The sequence below is a fragment of the Stegodyphus dumicola genome, chromosome 5 (assembly GCF_044657685.1).
Source record: "Stegodyphus dumicola isolate Sdum_Otavi_A_Nest chromosome 5, ASM4465768v1".
Taxonomy (NCBI): Eukaryota; Metazoa; Arthropoda; class Arachnida; order Araneae; family Eresidae; genus Stegodyphus; species Stegodyphus dumicola.
The window spans coordinates 16,850,383-16,872,032 of NC_140772.1; the positions used below are offsets into that span (position 1 = coordinate 16,850,383).

Sequence of the window (21,650 nt, forward strand, 5' to 3'; positions counted from 1 at the left end):
TCCCTTTTTTAGATGTGCTTTGCACTGTGTTGTGTTCAATGTTCTTAGTAGTTTGAAGTGGTAACTACTAATTGCACTGAGAAAACCTGTATGAGTACGTTTGTGCGAAAAATTTCAGAATTTGAGTATTTTTGTTGTTTTACAAAAAAAATTAATTTCATCAAGCTATCATCAGTTCTGTGTGCATTAAATCTCTTATGACCCCATCCATATGTAACAACATCATTGATTAATTGCTTATAACAAACACACTAATATAACTTCTTTTCTCAGCTTTTCATACAATAACAATAAAAAAGAAAGTAAAAAGTAAAATTACCTGTGCTTTTTCATATTAGCTTCGTATAACAAATTATCTTCAATAGTTGCTTCATGTATAAGTAATGTACAATCCATACCTAAAACAAAGTTCACAAATTTGTTAAATACATACAAGATATTGCATCAAAATGGTTTTTATGTTACAAATGTATGCAAGTAATTTACACAAATTATTTTTTAAAAATATGTCACTCAAAACTTCTACAATTCTTAAGTATATATACCTAGTAAGTAAATTCAGCATTTACTATTACTGTGCTTAGTTTACTATTCGCTTACATTATCTGAGCTTTATTACTAGTTTCTTCTTTCCCAAACCTTAACTTTTTTTTTTTAAACTTATTTACTTGTAACAAAGCTTGGATTAATTTACAATTTTTCTTTCGTGCTGGTAACATAGAATTATTTCTTTTTTAGTTTTAAATCTTTCATTGAAGAAGAAACAGAAGTCCTAACCATGTTAATTAGAATATTATCTACTCAAAGTTTTGTGAAAATTAATTTATCATTCCAGAATAACATATGAGTTACCTTTTAAATTATTGCAGGCCTTTTTGTCTAAACTTTCTCTAAAAATACTTAGCATTTCAAATACCTTGCAGCAAAACTTTAATTTTTTAAAGAAAATCTATGAAAATGATATATTTTAAAATGCAAAACTGTTTAGACTGGAGGCAGCAGAGGATGCTTAGAAATAGTGAATTACCAGTTATTTATTTAAAATGGCTCAGTAATATATATATATATATATAAAACACAACTGCTGGATTCTCACTTGGAATTTAAGTATTACCATATTCTCTTGTGTCACTTTTTTTTTTCAGATAAAAGCAGATGAAAATCAGGAGTACGACTTATGCACACAGAAGACTAAAATTTACAACAAATATATTACACTGGAAATTTACTGCATTTTGTAAAAAGAATTAAAAGAAAAATTAGAGGTAAAAATTAAGGGTGTGGCTTACAGTAAACATAAAAAACAGTAAACATAAAAATCATTTAACTTGGAAAAAAAAAAAAAAAAAGGCTTGCTTGCCGTTTTTTATGTAACACATGTGAACTATGTGGGTGTATAAACTTTTCACCATGCATACCATATCATACTTGTAACGTTCATACAAATAGAGGAACAAGATTTCATTTTTTGACAAAACATGAAAAGAGACAGAGAATGAAATTTTACATTAAAAATAAAATATGTATTTCCACTAATATGATTTAAAGACAAGTGATAAGTTAAAAATAATCTTGAAAACCGAATTCTTAGCTTTTTTATATGATTTTCAAAATATCTCAGAACCAGTAAAAATTCTCAATTAGCCTTTCCATACCACTCTCTAATTTTGGTGATGAGGGCTACCTGAAAACTAAATGCCTACGAACTCACGCCACTATGTAAGATATCCTACTAGAAACCATTTCCTATTAAAATTATGCATGGTTGCATGGTAAAAGACATAATCTATGCTACCAGCCTATCTAGCTTTTGAAACTAAGACACAAGATGAATTATACGGATTTTGCACTACCTTTCATCACTTCGTCATTTGTCAATCATTAAAAGAAATATCTTGAGCATTCACTAAATTCTATTAACCTTATTTTGTTTTTCAAAATTTATAGCAATAGCTTTAACTTGATTAACTTTATAAAAGATCAGATAACACAATGGTCAGCAGTCATTTTCTTTTTTAAAATTACTATCTGCTACCCGACATTCAACTTCTTGCCCAGCATCCGTTTCCAATGATTTGAAATTTATACTTTCACTCTTCATGTTATATTTCTTTCATAATCACTTTGGTTTTGATTTGCATTTTCTAATAAACTAGCAGGCAAAGCAAAATTTATAAGTTCTATGTAACCCTGAAAAGCAAATGTATAAAAACATTTCAATATGAATGAAATCAGTTCATTCTTTCTAAGCAACAACCAATTCATAAATAATATTTTTATTTCCTAACCTGAAAACTAAAACTTTTGATACTTCAGGTTAATACATAAGATATCATGATTTCAATTTAATGTAATATAATAATATTTTCTAAATAATAATAAAAAATTAAGGTGTCAATAACAAATCCTGCCAATAATACTAACCTGAAACAACAAAAATTGGCAACAGCATATATTTAATTCAAATACCGACATTAACGAAAAATTTTTGACATACAATAATGTCACATGCTTTCTTCAACATCAGAATATGAATTTATGCAACTATATGTTTAATAATTAAGACACAATAACACGCTGAATAAATACTAATTCAGAAGTCAAACAACAAAAATCAGCGTTAATTTACAAAATTTTCACAGGACTAGTTTCGATGGTTTTACCGAACCATCATCTTCAGCTGCAAAACCGCAAATGAACAAGATAGGAAATAATGTTTAGATATGATAAGAAAGCCTGGACAAGAATAAGCAAGTGGCGCCATCTGTTCACGAAACCAGAACTAAAACATAATTTCTCTAAAAGCCGAAGGCAAATTTGGATTGGAATTAGGATCGTTAACTACAACAGAAAGATTTTTATGAATGTGAAATGCCTCTAGAAAATCCAGTTCTCCAATGGAAGATGTTTTTTGAATAATTTTGGCAGCAGAAAAATTGAAAGTGTGATTTTCGGACCAACAATGTTGAGCAACAGAAGACTTCTGTGTTTCCTTTTTTCTAACATATGCCTCATGTTCTTTGACGCGAAATTTTAAGGCTCTCTTAGTTTGGCCAATGTAAATTAAACCGCACTGGCAAGGAAGCCTATAAATACCCCAGGAATTCATATCCGGAATGGGGTCCTTGAGTATAGAAGTTGGAATTTTATTGATGGGAGAGTAAACAACCCGAAAGTTAAATTTCTGCAAAGTATGTGCAACTTTATAGCTAATTGATGGAAAGAAGGGAATGACAACAGAATTTTTATAATCTCCTAAAATAAGAGTGTGGCTTTTAGTGTGTTGAGATGAGAATTTTTTAACTGCTTGATTAATAATGTTGGGTGAAAAGCCCCTGTCAATAGCTATTGCTTTTAAATAATTTAGTTCTTCATCAAGGGCTAGTTTGGAGGAGCAAACTTGAAGAGCACGGAAAACATAGGAATAAAATGAAGCTAACTTTTGTTTAGTCGGATGACATGATTTAAAGTGTGGTGGAAGGCAAACCGATGAAGGTTTACGGTAAACTGTAGTACTGAAGTTGGATGTGTTACGTGTGACCAGAATGTCGAGAAACGGAAGAGAATTGCAAGTCTCAAGTTCAAAAGTGAACTGAATAGCAGGATCAATAGAATTCATTGTTGAAAGAACTCTATTTAAATCATCTTTATTACCTTCAAACAGGGTAAAAGTATCGTCTACGTAGTGGAACCATGCCGGGAAGTTTAAAGTTTCAAACAATTTTGATTCATAATAATGCATGTAGATATCAGCCAGGATGGGACTGAGGGGGCTTCCCATGGCTAATCCCTCAGTTTGCTTGTAATATTTATTTTGGAAAACAAAATGTGTTTGTTTCAAACAGAGTTGAGTGAGAGAAATTAGCTCATCAATTTCGATGCAAGAGAAATGAAATTCGCGAAGTCTGGTTTCTAGACATCTTAATGCACCCTCCACTGGGACATTGGTGAATAATGATTTTACATCAAAAGAAACCATGAGTAAATTACGAGGAGAAATGTTTTTAACCTTTTTTACAAACTCTATTGAATTTTTTATGGTGTAAATGTTATTGTCTAATAGATTGGAAAATCTAGAAACTAAATATTTAGCTAATGGATACGAGGCAGTACCTAAATTTGATACAATAGGGCGGAAAGGAATACCACTTTTATGAATTTTGGGAAGAGCATATAATCTGGCACAATTCACAACAGATGGGATAAGCGAATGTTTTAAGTTGCTTGAAACGATTTGCGAAGATTTGATCGCAGTTTTTATTTTGGATAAGTCCGAAGGTGAAGGATCTTTAGGGATCGGATTATATGGTCCTTCATTTAAGAGTTTAGTGACACCATCGATGTAAGTGTTCTTATCCATGACGACTATCTGGCAACCTTTGTCGGCCTTTGAAATGACAATATCCGGGTTAGAATGAATCTCGCGCATTGTAGCTCTTTCTCTCGCAGTTAGATTTGGTTTCAAAGGTTTATTATTGAATTTCACATTATGAGCGATAAGATGCCTAATCATTTCTTTCTGTGAATCTGAAACTTTACTGAACTTGAAAGCTTTTTCGATAGGAGCCAAAATCTTTGGAATCGAAGGTTTACAGGTTTGTGAGAAGTTAAAATTATATTTTAGAATTCTCTCTTGTTCTTCTGAAAGACTAACATTAGAAATATTAACTATTGGCTTGATGTTTACAATGGGAAGATTTTTTGAACTACTTGAACTGGAAGACTGTAAAAGAAGTTTTTCGAATTTAACTGCAAGGGTGTTTTTATGACGGTTAACTGCATTCTCCGTTCTAGACCAAGACTTTTGTTCAAGGGCAGTGAATTTTGGATATGTTTTAGCGAGTTCCAGATGAAGCTTATAGAGTTCATGTTCAATTTTGGACAATTGTTGACGTGTATCCCTTATCACGGACCGAAGTAAGGCAAGTTTGCAATTTAACAGAATTCTTGAAACGCGACTCGAAGGTTTTTGATTAGATTTGATTTGAATAAAATTGGGGATCAATTTTTTACATTTACATTTACGTAAAAAGTCAAGATGATTCAGGAATTTTTGCCGTTTCAGGCGTAATTTAGTGAAACGATTAACGGATGAAGGCATGATAAACAATGCAGAAAATCAAACTAAATTAACTGAGCAATAATAAAGTACACACAAAATAGCAGAAAAATCCCTCACTGAAATGAATAGAAAACAAAATGTTTGTAAGCAAAATGCATGAAATCAGACAAGCAAAGCACAATATCCAAATGTACAAAACATAAACATAACTTGAAAATTGCAAAAATGTACTCACCGAAACTCCTACAATCACAAAATGGCGGTCACACCACGTGCAAAAAAGAAAGCAAAATGTAAGCCTGTTTGGGGCTTCTATAATTAAGACACAATAACACGCCGAATAAATACTAATTCAGAAGTCAAACAACAAAAATCAGCGTTAATTTACAAAATTTTCACAGGACTAGTTTCGATAGTTTTACCGAACCATCATCTTCAGCTGCAAAACCGCAAATGAACAAGATAGGAAATAATGTTTAGATAAGATAAGAAAGCCTGGACAAGAATAAGCAAGTGGCGCCATCTGTTGGCAAAACCAGAACTAAAACATAATTTCTCTAAAAGCCGAAGGCAAATTTGGATTGGAATTAGGATCGTTAACTAGAACAGAAAGATTTTTATGAATGTGAAATGCCTCTAGAAAATCCAGTTCTCCAATGGAAGATGTTTTTTGAATAATTTTGGCAGCAGAAAAATTGATTATTTCCTATCTTGTTCATTTGCGGTTTTGCAGCTGAAGATGATGGTTCAGTAAAACCATCGAAACTAGTCCTGTGAAAATTTTGCAAATTAACGCTGGTATATGTTTAATGTTTGACAATATTATTTTTATTTCATATTTTGTAAAACTTCTTATTAACAAACTCTACGATTTGAAAGCGAGCAGTGGCAACACTTTTCAAAATAAAATATTTTTATCTCCAATGCACAAGATTGTTGCCATCTGGAAAAATGAGTGCAAAAATTAGTTTTTTCAGAGTTTTTAATTAATAGCTTGGCTGATTAAAATTGTGCAAAGAAGGGAACAGTCGAAATGGCTACCCATGAATTTTTGGAATTGGGAATAATATATATAATGCTAGGCAATGCTGTTTTTATTTCACATTTTGTAAAATTTAGAAATTTTGCATTAACAAACTCTATAATTTGAAAGCAAGCAATGGCAACACTTCTTGAAATGAAGCATATTTTTATCTCCAGCGTGCGAGACTGTTGCCACTTGGAAAAATGAGGGCAAAAATTTAGAATTTTCAGTTTTTTATTTATATCTCGGCTAATTAAAGTCATACGATGATAAGAATGGTCGAAACGGCTCCCCATAAATTTTTGGAGTCTGGGGGTAGCTCTCTCAAAAATTTAACTCCCAACTGTTCCAGAGGAGATAATACCACCAATCAACCAACAAATAGACAGACTCACACAGATTTTTATATTTAACTAAAAATAATAAATAAATAGGTATTTAAGATATTTTTTTTCCTTTCATAAGAAGAAGGATAACAACAGTCAAATGAACATGTAACAAAGAATAACTATGTTTCAAACTGGCAAGACAAGTAGCAAGAGCCAAAATTGGCACAAACACAAAAGCACAAATATAAGTAAAAAAAAAAAAAAAAAAAAAAAAAAAAAACTTTCTTTTAATTTGTATTTGTATAATTTACATAACACTTATCCTATGATATATCATAGAGAGTTAATCATACATGCAATATCATACATCAAAATGACTTCTGTGAAATTAACTCCTAATTACATTAAGTCAACAATTTTACTTATATATTAAGAAAATTTACCATCATTTTAAGAAATAATGAAATTCACCTGCATTAATAAGTTTCTGACAAGGAGCTGTATCCCCTGAATAAACTATTTTCCATTCTGAACCATATTCCAAAATGATGCCATATGCATCTGAACAGTGTTCAACCAGAACTGTTTGAAGCTAAAATGTTTTATAATTTTGAGTAAACATTTGTAAGAAAATGAATATATCATATTATAATATCAAAAGTTAGTTTCTAAATACTTCAGAATTATTTCTAATTATTATAATTAAACTTTGTAAGTTTAAACTAATTGCAAACAAATTTATAAGAGAACTCATATACATATTTATAAGAGAACCTGTATAATTTACAACAAATTTCAATGAAAGCAGAAATATAATAGTAAAAATTTTCTGATAAAAATTCTATTAATTATAAATACATTAACAAAATTAGAAAAATAATATAATTTAGCCACAATGTGGATTTTTATACATGTACAAAATGCTACTATCTATTTATTTCCTTATTAAATAAACTGTATTAAGAATAACTTTTTGAACAGAAATATAGAGCCAACAGAAAGTGAAAATATGCTTTTGATTCCATTACAGAAAATACAAATTTTGCTATGGTATCATAATATTTTGAATAGCATGTAGGATAAATGACTATCTTTTGCTAAATACATTACTACAGTTGAGATGAGAAGAACTTAAGTGCACGTTGAAACACTGGCTGACAATTTGCTGCATGCACTTGTAAATTTGGTCTGCAGTTCAATAAAGGTACGATGGCATGTTTTAGCCTTTTATCTTTCAGATGAGCTTCATTGGAAAAAAGTAGATATGTCTAAATCAAACAACTGAGGTAGCTGGTCGATGCCCCCGTAATGCATAACCAATAGAAATAAAGATCCTAGCAGTTTCACATTTGCTCTACCTGCTGAAACCACTACTGATGTTTACGAGGAATTATGGAGCCCTGAAAAAACATTTTAAGTTAACTATATTCACTTAATTGTTTTGTTTGCTTTATTTTCAAAGAAATGATGCCAAATGATTTCAAATTCCACATCATATTATCATTTTAACCTTATAGTAGCCAACCTTGAAATCTTAAAAATCAGGAGATTTTTGTGAGAAAACTGGAAGAAACTGGGAGGTTTTCCCACTGCATGGAGACATCATTTCAAACTCACTTAAATCCACCTAATAATGCATGGTTCAAGTTAGAATATTACTTGTAATTCATTTCTGATGTAAAACATATTAGCACTTAACTGGATATTTTAAATTTTATGTTCTTTAGCAAATTTCCTTTTTTAATTTTCATACACTTTTACACCAAGAAAATCCTGGGCAGAGAAGGAAAGCTTTTATTTATCAAATTACTTTTAAATATGATGAAAATAAAATTCATAATTAACATGCATAGCATTTGTGCTGATAAACTTAAAATGTATCATACATACAAATATTAACTGATTAAACATTGCTTGAATCTTAATACAAAAATCTACAAATATCTACAGTAGACTAAGACAACTCAAATGAAATTTAATGGGAAAAAATTTTATAAGACAAAAATTAATAAAATGTAATACGAAAAAATATAATTGATGTGAACTAAAATGCAATAAGAAAAATTATTCTGAAAATCACTGGAGGTGGGGGAATGGAAGTTCTGTAACCTCATTAATTCAATAAATTTCTTTTATTGCTGGGAAACATTTCCCATCATAAAAGGCTAAAAATTGAAATGTCATTTTGAAATCCAGGAGATTTAATATTTACCAGGAAACTGGGAGATGTGATTAAAAAAAAAAAAAAAAAAAAAAAAAGGGGGGGGGAGTCACCTGATTCTACAAGGAGAGTTGGCAGCTATTTAACATGAAGAGAGCAATGCCAATTTTCTAGAGCACAGTATCAGTACCTTGTTTACTGGCATTAACAATTTTGCTGCAAAAATGTTATGTTGCATGGATTAGTGTCCCATCTCAACTAATCTCTTAAATTAATTCATCATGATGAACACCACTCTAGCAATATGCAGCAACACTATACCTATTCATACCTGAAAAGTTATTTTTCGTGCATCAAAAAAATGAATTAATAAAATGTAATTATAAGAAAGGTAGAAATAAAAATTTTAGAAGAATGGTTAAACCAATGTCATGGTTAAAATAAATTACATTAGAGACTATTTTTTCCATAATTAAACTACTCAACAAGTTTATGTACACATTATATAATTACTTCAGTACAAGTTAATGCTTCAAAACACTATTTTTAGGAATTTCATTCAAAAATATGTGGTATAAAAATTTACAAATCTTTTTAAATGTTCTACTGTTTTGCTTCTTTAAATGTAAAAAAAAAAAAAAAGCTTAAAAAGCAAACTTTGAGACTTTTTCTTTTAATTCTTGCCTGTAGAAATTATACAGAGTACCTCAATTTACATCTGCTTTGAAATATATCCAACTTGGTATACAACTATTTCTAAAATTTTTCTTTGGTATATGATATTTGTTTGGAATATGACTCAAGTTTGACGAGTCATAACTGTACATACTACACTTATGCTATGACTGCTCATGAGAGTCAGTACACCTGCTGCTACTATTCAGTAAGAAACCCTTGCTACAACTCTGAATTTTCAAGTGATTTTATATGTTTTCATGTTAATGCTTAGTAAATTCATTAACAATGAGTTTTAGGAAAGTTAATGAAAAGAGTCAAGCAACGAAGAAAATTGATAGGATTATCATGGAGGTGAAAAAAGGAGGTTGTTGAAAAGTAAGTTAAGTCTCAGATAACATGCACATCTGGGACTTGCCTTACCTAACAAAATCTGAGATGTTAAAAGTTAGAGCATGTTGAAAAATATCTTTTGACCTTGATAGTAGTAAAACATTTATGTACAGTGTTTTGTCCATGAATATTTCACCTACTGAATTTGTATTTTAGTATTAAACAGTGTTTGTTATAATAATAACAATAAGATTTTTTTATAAGATTAGTTTCATTATTTTCATTTACAGAGACTGTTCACACATTTTTTAGATGATGAATATTGTATTCACAAAACTAAATTATATAAAATTCTTGTGTTTTAAATGTTCTATTTGACATCCCTTATTCTGAACTATCTTTAGACACCGCAATTTCCAGGATAATAATGCCTTTTGAAGTGGCAGAAGAGGTATTCTATCCCATTCCTCCCGAACAGCTTTCCAGAGTCCTGTTAGGGTTTAGGGACAACGTTTGGATAATGCAGTTTTTAAAAGTCCGAAAGCACAAAAATCCATAGGTGACACATCGGGAGATTTAGTAGGGATATCAGTGAAGGGTATGGCCTTGATACCAGTTTTTTTGCTCTATTTCTTTTAGGAAATTTACAGTGGATTTTGATGTGTGACTGGCTAGCTTTGTCCTGATGGAGTCTCACAGATTGATGGCACTGTGGATAAAGCGATGGTATTTCATTCAGAAAAATTGGCGATAAAATATGTTCCTGATAGTATTTGGAGTTAATCTTGACATTTTTTTGCACTCTCTTTATTTTTAACTTGCCATTATAGGAAAAACCAGCAACAATCATGAATCCCTTAGAAAAACTTTCTTTCGATTCTTTGAACCATGTACCCAAGCTTCATCTATTGTGACAATTGTTTTCCATTTTTCTTTGGATAAGTGTTTCTCATATAGAATTCTGCAGCGTGTCCTGCGTTGAGCGATATGCTTTGGAAGAAGACGATGCACACTGCGTTTTTTCGCTTTCTTAAGATTTAAATCAACGTTTATCATTTTGTTTACAGTGGACATCGACCATTTTAATGATTTTGCAACTGTATTTTGAGTAGAGGGATTTTCTTTTAACATTAAACAACGTACCTTTGCAATAGTCAAAGATGTCCGTTTTCTCCTTGGATACTTGTTTGGAATTTTTGTCCCCCTTGAGGCTCCAATTTGACATTTTTTTCCTTTCTTGTTGATGATATTACCTATCGATGCTTTAGATATAAAAAAAACCATGACTCTCACATCGTTTTTGGATAACGGAGTATGCATATTTCTCTTCGGAAAGAGCGTAAATGTAGCCTTCGAACCACTGCTTTGGTAAATTCACTATTTTGAATAAAAACAAAACTTTCAAGCCACAGACAATAATTTTGACTTTTAAAAACATAGTACAATTGCAATTACTTCTTTTGCAGCAAACAAATTTTTATTACCGCTTACCAAAATCGTCTAAATAATGTGCGAACAGCCTCTGTATTTCTTACTGGAAAATTTTGTTTGGTACACCATTTGGAATATGTCCAAGGATCTGGAATGGATTAATGACATATACCAAGGTACAACCGCACATGAACGTCCATAAAGTAGTCCTCAGTCTAATTTGCATTAACAGAACTTAAAGAGTTAATCTAACTTGCACCATACTCTGTATAAAAATATGGTATGTAGTTTACGACATATTACAATGCATGGAATTGAAGCATTCATCAGATAAAATATTGGATGTTCCATATTAATACCCAGATCTATTTGAGTTTAATAAGCCATATTATCAGAGATCATCTGCAGCATATCTTCATTAACAGACTGGTTTGCTCCAGTAATGCACGCAATTTCCTGAAAAGCAAAGCTTTTCTATGTACTTCATGAAAAATTGAAAGGAATTATTTTGTGTGAAATGAGGTGGTCATATTTCCTTGAGTATCATTGTAACCACAGCACAAGGAAATTTCATTCATGATGTGATTTTAACACAGATGTGTTTTTGATGTTCCCCTCAAACTCCTCCAGAAATTTTTGTCATATTCCTAGGAACTGTATAACATAATAATGTTATACAAGAATGTTATACAAGTATTTTCTCTCTGCAATAAGCTTATTCAGTTGTATTGAATAAATTTCAATGGCCCAATGAAACAAAAGTATACTGCAACTAAACAGATGCAGATATCTGAAAAGATAAATATTGGTGATTCACTGTATCACTATTGTGCATTTAATAATCATTAAGGAAGATTGAAAAAATAAAAAAAAGTTTCCATATAAAACAGGAATAAACATATAGTTATTTTTTTACGGATACTTGTGAAACAATTTACATAATTTATACAGTTTAATTCAAACTTTTTACTTAGTCATGAAAAAATACCTTCAGATCTCCTAAAAATTTGTTCAGTTCGCTTTCTTTCTCTTTTTCATTCATCATATGACGACAAAAAAATGTTCTATATAAAAAGAAGAGAGCATTCATATAAGAAGAAGCATCATTCATATAATAAAATTATGCATATATTCATATTCAATATTTATAATATATGCATAATTTTATTAAAATAAGCTTTGATGGCAAATTAGGAAAGAACTAAATGGCCAATTAGGCTAACAAAACTAAATAGCATACTAGTGAAAACAAAACTGGGATCTTTATTTGCTGCAAAACAACACACACCAAGCAGTTTCCTATATAAAGATAATTTGTGCTAAGATATTAATTATACTTTGTTCAATTCTCCTTTATGTGAATTCATGAGCAGATGGTGATATAAAGTGAAAAACCAATTTGAAGAGATAAGTCAACGTTGTCGCATATACATCATTTTTAAAATCATTGTTCTATTCTCTTATAACACTGCTCTTGATATCAAAGTGAATTAGGTACTTTATTTATTGAAATAGCTGAACTAAGAGTGTTTCTTACATTTAGAAAAATTTTAACATCATATTGTTCAACAACAGAAAAGATCTTAAAATTGTGGATAACAAAATATTTTAGAGGACACATAACAAAGTATTTTTACCACCAAAACAAACATACAACTTGTAAAATCTAATATGTTTTATGTATGTACTATATCAAAAGTTTTAATTTTACTTTTTATGCTATTTATATTTATTTATGCATGAAGAAAAGTAACATTTGATGCAATTAGTCTTAAAATAAATTAAAAACACAAATACATGTGGCAATTTTAAAAACTGCAATACTAACAGAAATATTCACAAATATTCCATACATTATTTCACTAAGCAATTACATGTACATTATACAGCATGTAAATGTAGAATATTTTTAACGAATAGGGCAGGTAGAGCTGTGCCTAGATATTTTTTCACCTCAGGTAAAGAGATAAATATTTGCTCCTATATATGTCATAAATTGAACTATATATATAAACTTTTATATTCATCAAATGTATTGGTTTTAAATCATTATATATTAGCTCTTACAATACTTTAATAACTATTATATACATTAAGAAAAATAATAATAGTATTTAAGTTAAAAAATGGCAGTTTTTTGGTAAAGAGCAAATAACATTTAAGTAGTATAATTTGTAATTAAAGTAAGGAGTAATGTTCAAACACCTTCTTATAATTTAATTTTTTTTTTTTTTTTTTTTTTTTTTTTTTTTTTTAAGAAAGCAAAATCATCAATGATTTTTTTTTTCTTTCTTCCAAAATTTATTTGATTTCTTCACTCATGATTTATAGACAGAATAACCACATTTGAAAACCCTTTTTGACTAAGTGAAGATTTTACATAATTTTTACTTTGTTGAAGCTTTTCTCACTACTAGCAACAATAATTGGCAACATTAAAATATTCTTAATACAGGTTAAAGATTCCGCTATGACTTGTTAACTTGGACTAAGCTGCATTTGTTACATTTGAAAAATCTAAACTTGTAACTGCTTTATTATCTAGAAATAACATGTTTTTAGAAATAGAAATGTTTTACAAAATTTTTGCAGCACTTATATAATTTTGCTTGTGAAATTTAAATATATATTACTTCTTTCATTTTCACTATTAAATAATATTAAAAAAATTAGTTTATTAACTAATTCTAGGAATCTGATATGTTAATTTTTATTTTTCATTTCTCTTCATAATGCTGATAAATTCATATTTAAAGTTAAATTTTAACATTTCTAGAATGTTTTTAGAAATACTTCCTCCCTGCTGTATAGAAAATAATAATCCCACTGATGTTTGTTTCCCTAATCCATTACTGTAAAGCCCACAAGGAATATTTGTCTAAAGAGAAGGATGCTTCCATGAAGAAATTTCTATGGACAGCTGGCTCATATTTACCTTATACATGTAGAAAATATGGGAAGAGGCCACACAACTTACCGGAATTTGATCACAGGCTGATCACTCTATTAAGGGTATAGCTTCATGCACATTTATGTCTTTTGATTGCAAGATTTCATTTGCCTTTTCTGTTTCTTGCAATGTTTTCATAAAATTCTTTAACTGATTTGTTTTAAGATGCTATCATTCAAAGCAATGATTTACATATGTACATTTGATGCATAATTATAAATATTAAGTAAAAATAAAGAGCCAGAAATTATAAAAAATATGAGATACTGACTTTTCTGCCTCACACTAAATAATTACAGTTAATAATTAAATAAGTTCTCAATTTGATTTGATTAACTGATTAATAAAAAGCAGGCCAGATGAATCCAGTTAAAGGAGGAGTCTTTATGGGAAACTTTCTTAGGGAAATAAACATGTATTCCTGTTATTTATATCTGTATATGCACAAAACATGAAAGAACACTTGTTGCTGGTCCATTTGCCAGAATTTAAGACAAGATCAAACTAGGAATATTTACCAGGCTTACCTATTTGTAAATTAATGGTTATAATTATTCTTTTAAGAACTTAAGCTATTACTGACATTTTATAATCTAATTTTAGTTTTAATAAAAATATAATAAAAACTTTTTAATCATGGATACTTTAATAAAACATAGTCTATTTATTATCATTATTACAAATATTAGGAATACTATTTTTGGTATTACCGATATTGATAGAGATTGGTGCTTTTGCAGTCTTAAAACAAGTTACCTCAAAATTAGCTGGAAGGATTTACCATAATTCTTCCACGACAAAATTCCAAATTTTAACTTCTTTTTTATTTCTTTGGCACTAAGTAATTCATTTTAATATTTCACTATTAATAATAGAACTACTCAAGGAGAAGTACTAATAGTACTAAACAAAAATAAAAGGTAAGAGTTGCAGCTCAAATTATAAGGAGACAGAATAAAATTATTGATGTTGATTCTATGAGATTTTTAGGCAAGTTAATGTATGAAGTTTGTTAAATAAGTCAATTATGATATCAATCAATTTTTATGTTAGAAAAGGACAAAGCTGCACCATTTTTGAAAAAAAGAATTGCTATTTATTTATTTATTTATTTATTTTGAATTCAGCTGGATTGTTTACAACATAAAATTCACCTTAACCCTTTTCAAAGAATCTTAATTAAAATTTTTATTTGGGGATAAATGGGAACCCCAAATGAAAAGTATGCTAAAGAAACCTGATTTTATTAAGCTGATAAAGTAAATCCTAATGCAACATAATAAGCCAAAAAAAACACTAATATTTTATTGCAAATAAAAAAATGCTGATTCTTATGTTAAAATTATGCTGCGTCAAATGTAAACTAAGAAGCACCATTTTGTGAAAAAAACTGACTATGAAAGATGGTTAATGGAAATCAAACAATCGCCCATGTCTCATAGAGAATGACAAAACTGTCAATAATGTAATAATATGAGATTACCATAAATAGTGTTAATAAAATTTTGTTATTTAAAACATGATGTTTAGAGCAATGCTTCTTGGAAGTTTCGAAATTGAAAATTAACAACCATAATCTCTTTTTAAAATAAATTTCTAAATTTCTGTAGCTGATTTGGTGCTCCTTCTAGTTATTCAACAGAGGCAAGTGTTTTGTTCCAGCTCTATTGGAAGACATTATTGGAAATAAATTCATCACAGGAAGTTTTCTGGACAATTTTAGAGAGAGAAAAAAAAAAAAAAAAAAAAAAAAAATCAAATGAACGAACAAATGGTCAAAAAAGAACTAGTGTTGAAAGGTGCAAGATTTCACACTCTTTACTATCATGCAAGTGACTTGATCTTACTAGTAAGCCTGGCGACTTCTTGCACAGGTGGGAAGAGTAACAATACCGTGAAAGGGTGTAAATTACCCTTTTATTCGCAAACTCTTTGCTCAAAAATATGCTTACTTCAGGCTGACAAAACACCAACTATTTATGGTCAGAACTTAAGGTAAAATTACTAATAAATTCAATACAATCTCTGTGCTGTATCAAAAAGCTCTGTGCTGTATCAAAGTTGAGCTCTGTGCTGTATCAAAAAGATACAGCACAGAGCTCAACTACACAATTTATTTAGAGTTAACAGGCTGACTCAACAACCTACACTGGTGATAGACTTAATAAACGGCCAGAATGTGTAGCCGCAGCTAAGATTAATAGCTAAAGGACAGAATAGCAACTTTCGCTAACTAGCAAAATCACGCTCTGTCTAACCTTTTCATTTCACCTCTTTAAATACTCTCTTAACTTAATTTGAATCCAGCGAGGAAATGTGAGGGGGAATAAGAAGTTAAGAAAAGATACCAAAATCAAAAGAATTGTTTATTCAGACTAAGGGAAACCATACAAAGGTTTATTAATATTCACCCTTTGTAACTTTTTTAATGAAATATTTGTAAACTGTCTTAGTTTGTCTAATATGTGTTAAAATATACTAACAACAGATATTACAGATTCCTTAAAAATTCAAATCTTATACAAGCAGGAGAAGGGAAAATAACATAAAAGGCACATTTATGGAGAAACCAAGAAATTTTATAATGAACAGAATGAAAAAATAAAGGAAAAGTTATGATTCCTATAGTAAAAAAATGTTATTTACAAAAAAAAAAAAAAAAAAAAAAAAAAAAAAAAGAATGCTTCAGTGCCATATATGTAATACATGGTGTTAGAAACAATTTTCAAATACAGTGATACATTTTAATTTATATTAGATATATTATTAAAGTTTTAAACTATTAGCTTTTTACATTACTTACTTATTTACCAAACTAAGTACAGAGAGTTTAAATTCCCCCCCCCCAAAAAAAAAAAATTAAAACTTAAAACTCTTACATTTTGCTAAATGGAAACACCCAGAGAACTCATTATGCCCGAGGCATGAAGATAAATAGAATTTCATATCTCATGCAAAGGTTATAGTTGCCAAGGCAAATGGATGATATATACATGGCAGTGCAACATAATATGAGAGTTGAGAAATTTTGAAAAGACTCTGCTAAGGAAACTTTTAATGTTGAAAACTTTATTAGCTTAAAAAAAGAGGGGGAAGAAAAAGAAGGAGGGAAAACAAAGATGTCTTAAAATAATTAAATTTTTCAGTAAGGAGATATAAAAAAACAAATATTACGGGAATAAAAAACATAACATGAAAGTTAATTATTGTTATTATATTTTTAACAGAGTGATAAGATTGCGTAGGGGGGGGGAAATACAGGAAGGTTTGTGATAAACTGTAAAGTAAAATTAAACTTATTAGTTATTATTAGAATGCTTAGAAAAAAGATAAACATTAAGAAATCCAACTTCATGACTAAATGAGTGATCAGATCATTAGAATTCATAATTGATAAGAAATTTAATAAATCTGCCACTTGATACAACAAGAGACATTAATTTATATGTTTCACTTAAGTTACTAGCCATATTTGATACAATGCACACTTGCAAACACAGCCAAGCTGGATACTAATGCTGACAGTACACTGGTTGTTAGCATTAATTAAATATAGCACTCAACAATACTTTGTTTTTTTAAATACGCTTTTCCTTTGAATAAATTTCTTGCTGTATTTTGGTTAGTTTTTCTTTATGAATAGCATCTCATAATTTTTTGGACTAAAAACGTTTAAAATTATAATATTTTAAAGCTCATAAACAAATAAAATACAATAGTCAGAGTTATAAATCTCTCATACCTGATATTTCTTCCAAATGATTCAAAGATGACAGCAAATCTTTTCAGACTCTTGTTTATTACATATGGTAAAATTAGATTTAGAGGTTGTGGATATTTACCATCAATGGCAAAAGCTTCTGTTCTTGCTTTAAGGATTTGAAATAAACCCTGAAATAAAGTTTCTGATGATTAAAAACTGACATTTGGGTATTAGCCAACATATGCCAATAATTCCTACAAGCACTGCAACAGCAATTCTTGATTTTTTTTTTTTTTTTTTTTTTTTTTTTTTTGCTAAGGGATGGCAAGGATGCTTTACTACTTTTTTTTAATTTATTCATTTTTTATTCAAACATCAACTTCAGATAAATTAGAAAAAGTGTATATTAGCATTGAGTCATTTTTTTTTTTTTTTTGGCAACCTTTTTCTTGTGAAGTTCTTAGAAAGATGCTTGCTTGTCTTGTACAGTACAAAGTCCGAAATTGTGAACCCCCAGGCTTTCGACTTTTTAAAATTTTTTAAAAAATCTTTAGAAAAGGGCGATAGATTCCGAGAGTAGCATCTTGCATCTCACTTCAGCATATGCTTAATGCTTATTGCACATGTGCGAAGCTTGATGCTTCACAATGTAATACATATACACAGAACACATTTTTTCATAAAAAGCATGTGAAGGGTTTAGATTCTGAATTTTACTTCAGCACTAAATAAAAGACCTCCACACTGAAAGAAACACAATTGTTTGTTAGCATAAATCTGTTCTATACCTGCCTTTTTGTTCGGCATACACCTAAAACCAAAACATTCTACATCACTGCTGATTTTACACCTGGCTAACTTATAATCCTCAATCCAACCTTGAAAATTGCTTCTATCACTATGACTAAACTCAGCTTGCAAAATGACTCATGCAACGATGTCTAAAACATTTTTTTTAAAAATATGAATAACTGAATACCAAACAGCATGGTAACATGGAATTATGTTTCACGATGACAGCCAACTGTGCTGTGAAGTGTTGAGTGTGTTGAAGAAGAGGAATTTAACAAAAATTTCCTACCATGTGCAAAAAATATATTTTGAAAATTATATTCATGGACATAAAATTACATTTAGTGCCATTTAGATTATGAATAACTTATTTATTGTTCTGATAAGTATATGTGGAAATTTATTTATTCGACACTCAGATAAGCTTTAAGCATATGCGAGAAATAGATATATATATATATAATAAATAAATAAACTAATGTAATTCAGGTTTAATTTCCTCAACATGCAATAGAAGCAAGATAAAATTTAGCTGATCAACTTAATTGCATATTTTATGATACATCACCTATAGGGTATAGGAGATGCTAGCTAAGCTTTATCATAACAGCCCTGAATTTAAAGGTTTCCGGATAAAAAGAAAAGTGGATAAGTAATAATTAAAGAGGATTTAACAGAAGTGTTCCACTGCAATGATTGTGTTCCAATGCTATCAACTAATGGACAGTGAAGAAATTAACTGTCATTGAAAGAATTGTTTAAAATAAAGCAAAGAAATAAATATTGAGCATTTTTCTGTTTTGTAAATCTAATCTGATTTTTTAAGGTCATAAATGCTTTATTATTTCATAATTTTAATCTTATAATTTCTGTACGTCATTTTACTAGATTTAAACTGATGATATAAAATCCAGAAAATTCCCAAATCTGAAATTGTTGAAGATCGTTGAGTCTGAATCTTGGATCTTATACTGTATTTAGTTTTATTGCGTTCTGTCCCATACATTTATAATACAACACAAAGTCCAAGATCCAAAGTCATTGGGACTTCAGTGATTCTGGATTTGGGTTTATTATTAATTTTTTAATAAGATGACATGTGGACATGACACCACATGAATTTCATTTATTGTTTAGGTCAGACAGAAAAATGCTAACCTCCCACCTCCACAACAGAAAAGCAGGTGAAACTGGTATGGCTGCAACTTGGTGTTAGAATTTAGGGGCAGCAAAAATTTTAGAATTTAGAGGAGCACCCAGCAGTAAAAATCAGCAATGGCTGAATTTTTAGAATTTAAGGACGGCAAAATTTGAGAATAAAGCGATGTACTGGGTAAGAGAATTTCGGATCTTCAGACACTGCATCACGCAATAAAATGCATCCTAACCACCTACAGCCTCTCAAGGGCTAAAAGCGTGACCCTGACCACCATTAATGTAATCTCAATCAACATATTGCAGGGTTGTCACTCAAACAGGAGAATGAAATTTCCTGACTTTTCCAGGTATGTTTTAAGAAAATTCCAGTCTATCCACTTAGTGTATGTTGGCTGTGCTGAGAAGTAAATTAATTATGGTACCACTTGAAAACACAAAAATTTGCCAATTACATATGACTTATCCCCAAAGCATTACTATTATAACTATAATAAGAGTTGTTTTCTCCATTGAAGATTGAGATTAGAATCTGCCCAATTTGGATTAAAAAATTTTTTTTCCCAGACATTTTGCAGCTAAACAAAAGAAAGAAATCTATTTAATGATATTTTAAAATGAATTCAGGTATTGCATATTTATTTAGCAGCATACATAAGCAAAAAATATGTACATTAAATTTCGTGTTTTGTGTCATCATACTGCTAGAATTAATTTCGGGAGTATACCAAAGAAATTTGCCTGAAATTTGAAAGTATTATTAACTAATAACAAATAAAGAAGTAATAATACAGAAGGAGTGACATTGATTAAAAACTGAATTACAATAATCAATGATACTTTGGCAAATATAATTATAGTAAATGATTAGCCTAGATGACTGATTACTATTTTTTTTTATTTTACTGCAAAATGACAAATAAGGCATTTATTAAAAAGAAGGAAAAAAAGTGTTTAAAGATTTTGTGGTAAAATCCTAGTATATGGTATGACCTTGGGATGATTTTGAAAATTGTCGCCAACACCTAAATGACCCGTTTAATGCTCATCATAATGTTGCCAAATCCCGTGTATACCATATACTAGGATTAAACCAATTTTGTTTTATACAAGAATGGATTTTCTTTCGTTCAACATGCACTGCATATGAGCATGTGACTCTCACAATTCTCTAGGTTACTGGAAACTTGCTTTGCCTTTCTAAAAGAAAATCTCATTGGAGATGTGAAAATTGGTCCTATGCCAGCTGCCCGAACAATGTTCCCGCAATATATAATTCACCAAGAATGTGATCACTTTCAACGCTGGGGGGGGGGGGAGGAATAACGTATGAAATCCCCTGACTTTTCCAGATTTTGAGTAAAATATTTAAATTCCCTGAATTTTTTAGTCAATTTTCAAATTCTCTGACTTTTCCGGTTTTCCAGGTAGCACTGCAACCCTGACACTGTTATTGACCATAGTGTGATTCTATAGTCAGCAGATGTTTGAAGTCGACATGCACGAATCTCAGTTCACAGAAAAATCCCATTTATGGGATTTTTACCTGCCCCTCTTTGTTCTTATATTCTCGGTTCATAGACTTCGTAAAGGGAGGTTTATTTATTTAATTATTTATTATTATTATTAGGCTGGTGGTCAAAAGGTCTGGATTCCAGGTGTCAGGATTTTGGACTTTGTATTGCATTTGCCAAGAAATTAAGTAAAATTAATCATTTTTATGCATGTAATATTTTATTAAAAAATTGTAAGTCTTCCAAATCTCACACACTGACACTATATATGACAGAAGATGCAAGATGGAAATGTAAAATTAACAAAACTGCCTAATAATAATAGCAGAATAAGTCGCCTGCTTTCTCATTCAGCAGCTTTTACATTGACAAGTTGCAGAAAATAACAGTCTGCTTGATGTTATATCTACCTGAATTTGTTTATTTGATCTGCTGATGCTGAAACTATATTTCATTACTAAAAACACCAATGGGTTCTTGATGGAGTATTGGCAGATGCTGGCTTATTGCCAAGTACCTAA

At 29.9% G+C, this 21,650-nt stretch overlaps 1 protein-coding gene across 3 annotated transcripts in view; it reads right to left on the reverse strand.

Annotated features, from left to right (window-relative positions):
- Nucleotides 1-21,650, reverse strand: part of LOC118197065 (zinc phosphodiesterase ELAC protein 2-like) — an 86,229-nt gene that overhangs the window by 12,797 nt on the left and 51,782 nt on the right. For all 3 annotated transcript variants that reach the window (XM_035368544.2, XM_035368543.2, XM_035368542.2), the window contains 4 exons: nt 17,708-17,856; nt 12,004-12,079; nt 6,887-7,007; nt 320-398 (listed from right to left, as the gene is read on the reverse strand). In XM_035368544.2, coding sequence (XP_035224435.1) covers nt 320-398; nt 6,887-7,007; nt 12,004-12,079; nt 17,708-17,856 — 425 coding nt within the window. The remainder of the gene's footprint in view (nt 1-319; nt 399-6,886; nt 7,008-12,003; nt 12,080-17,707; nt 17,857-21,650) is intronic.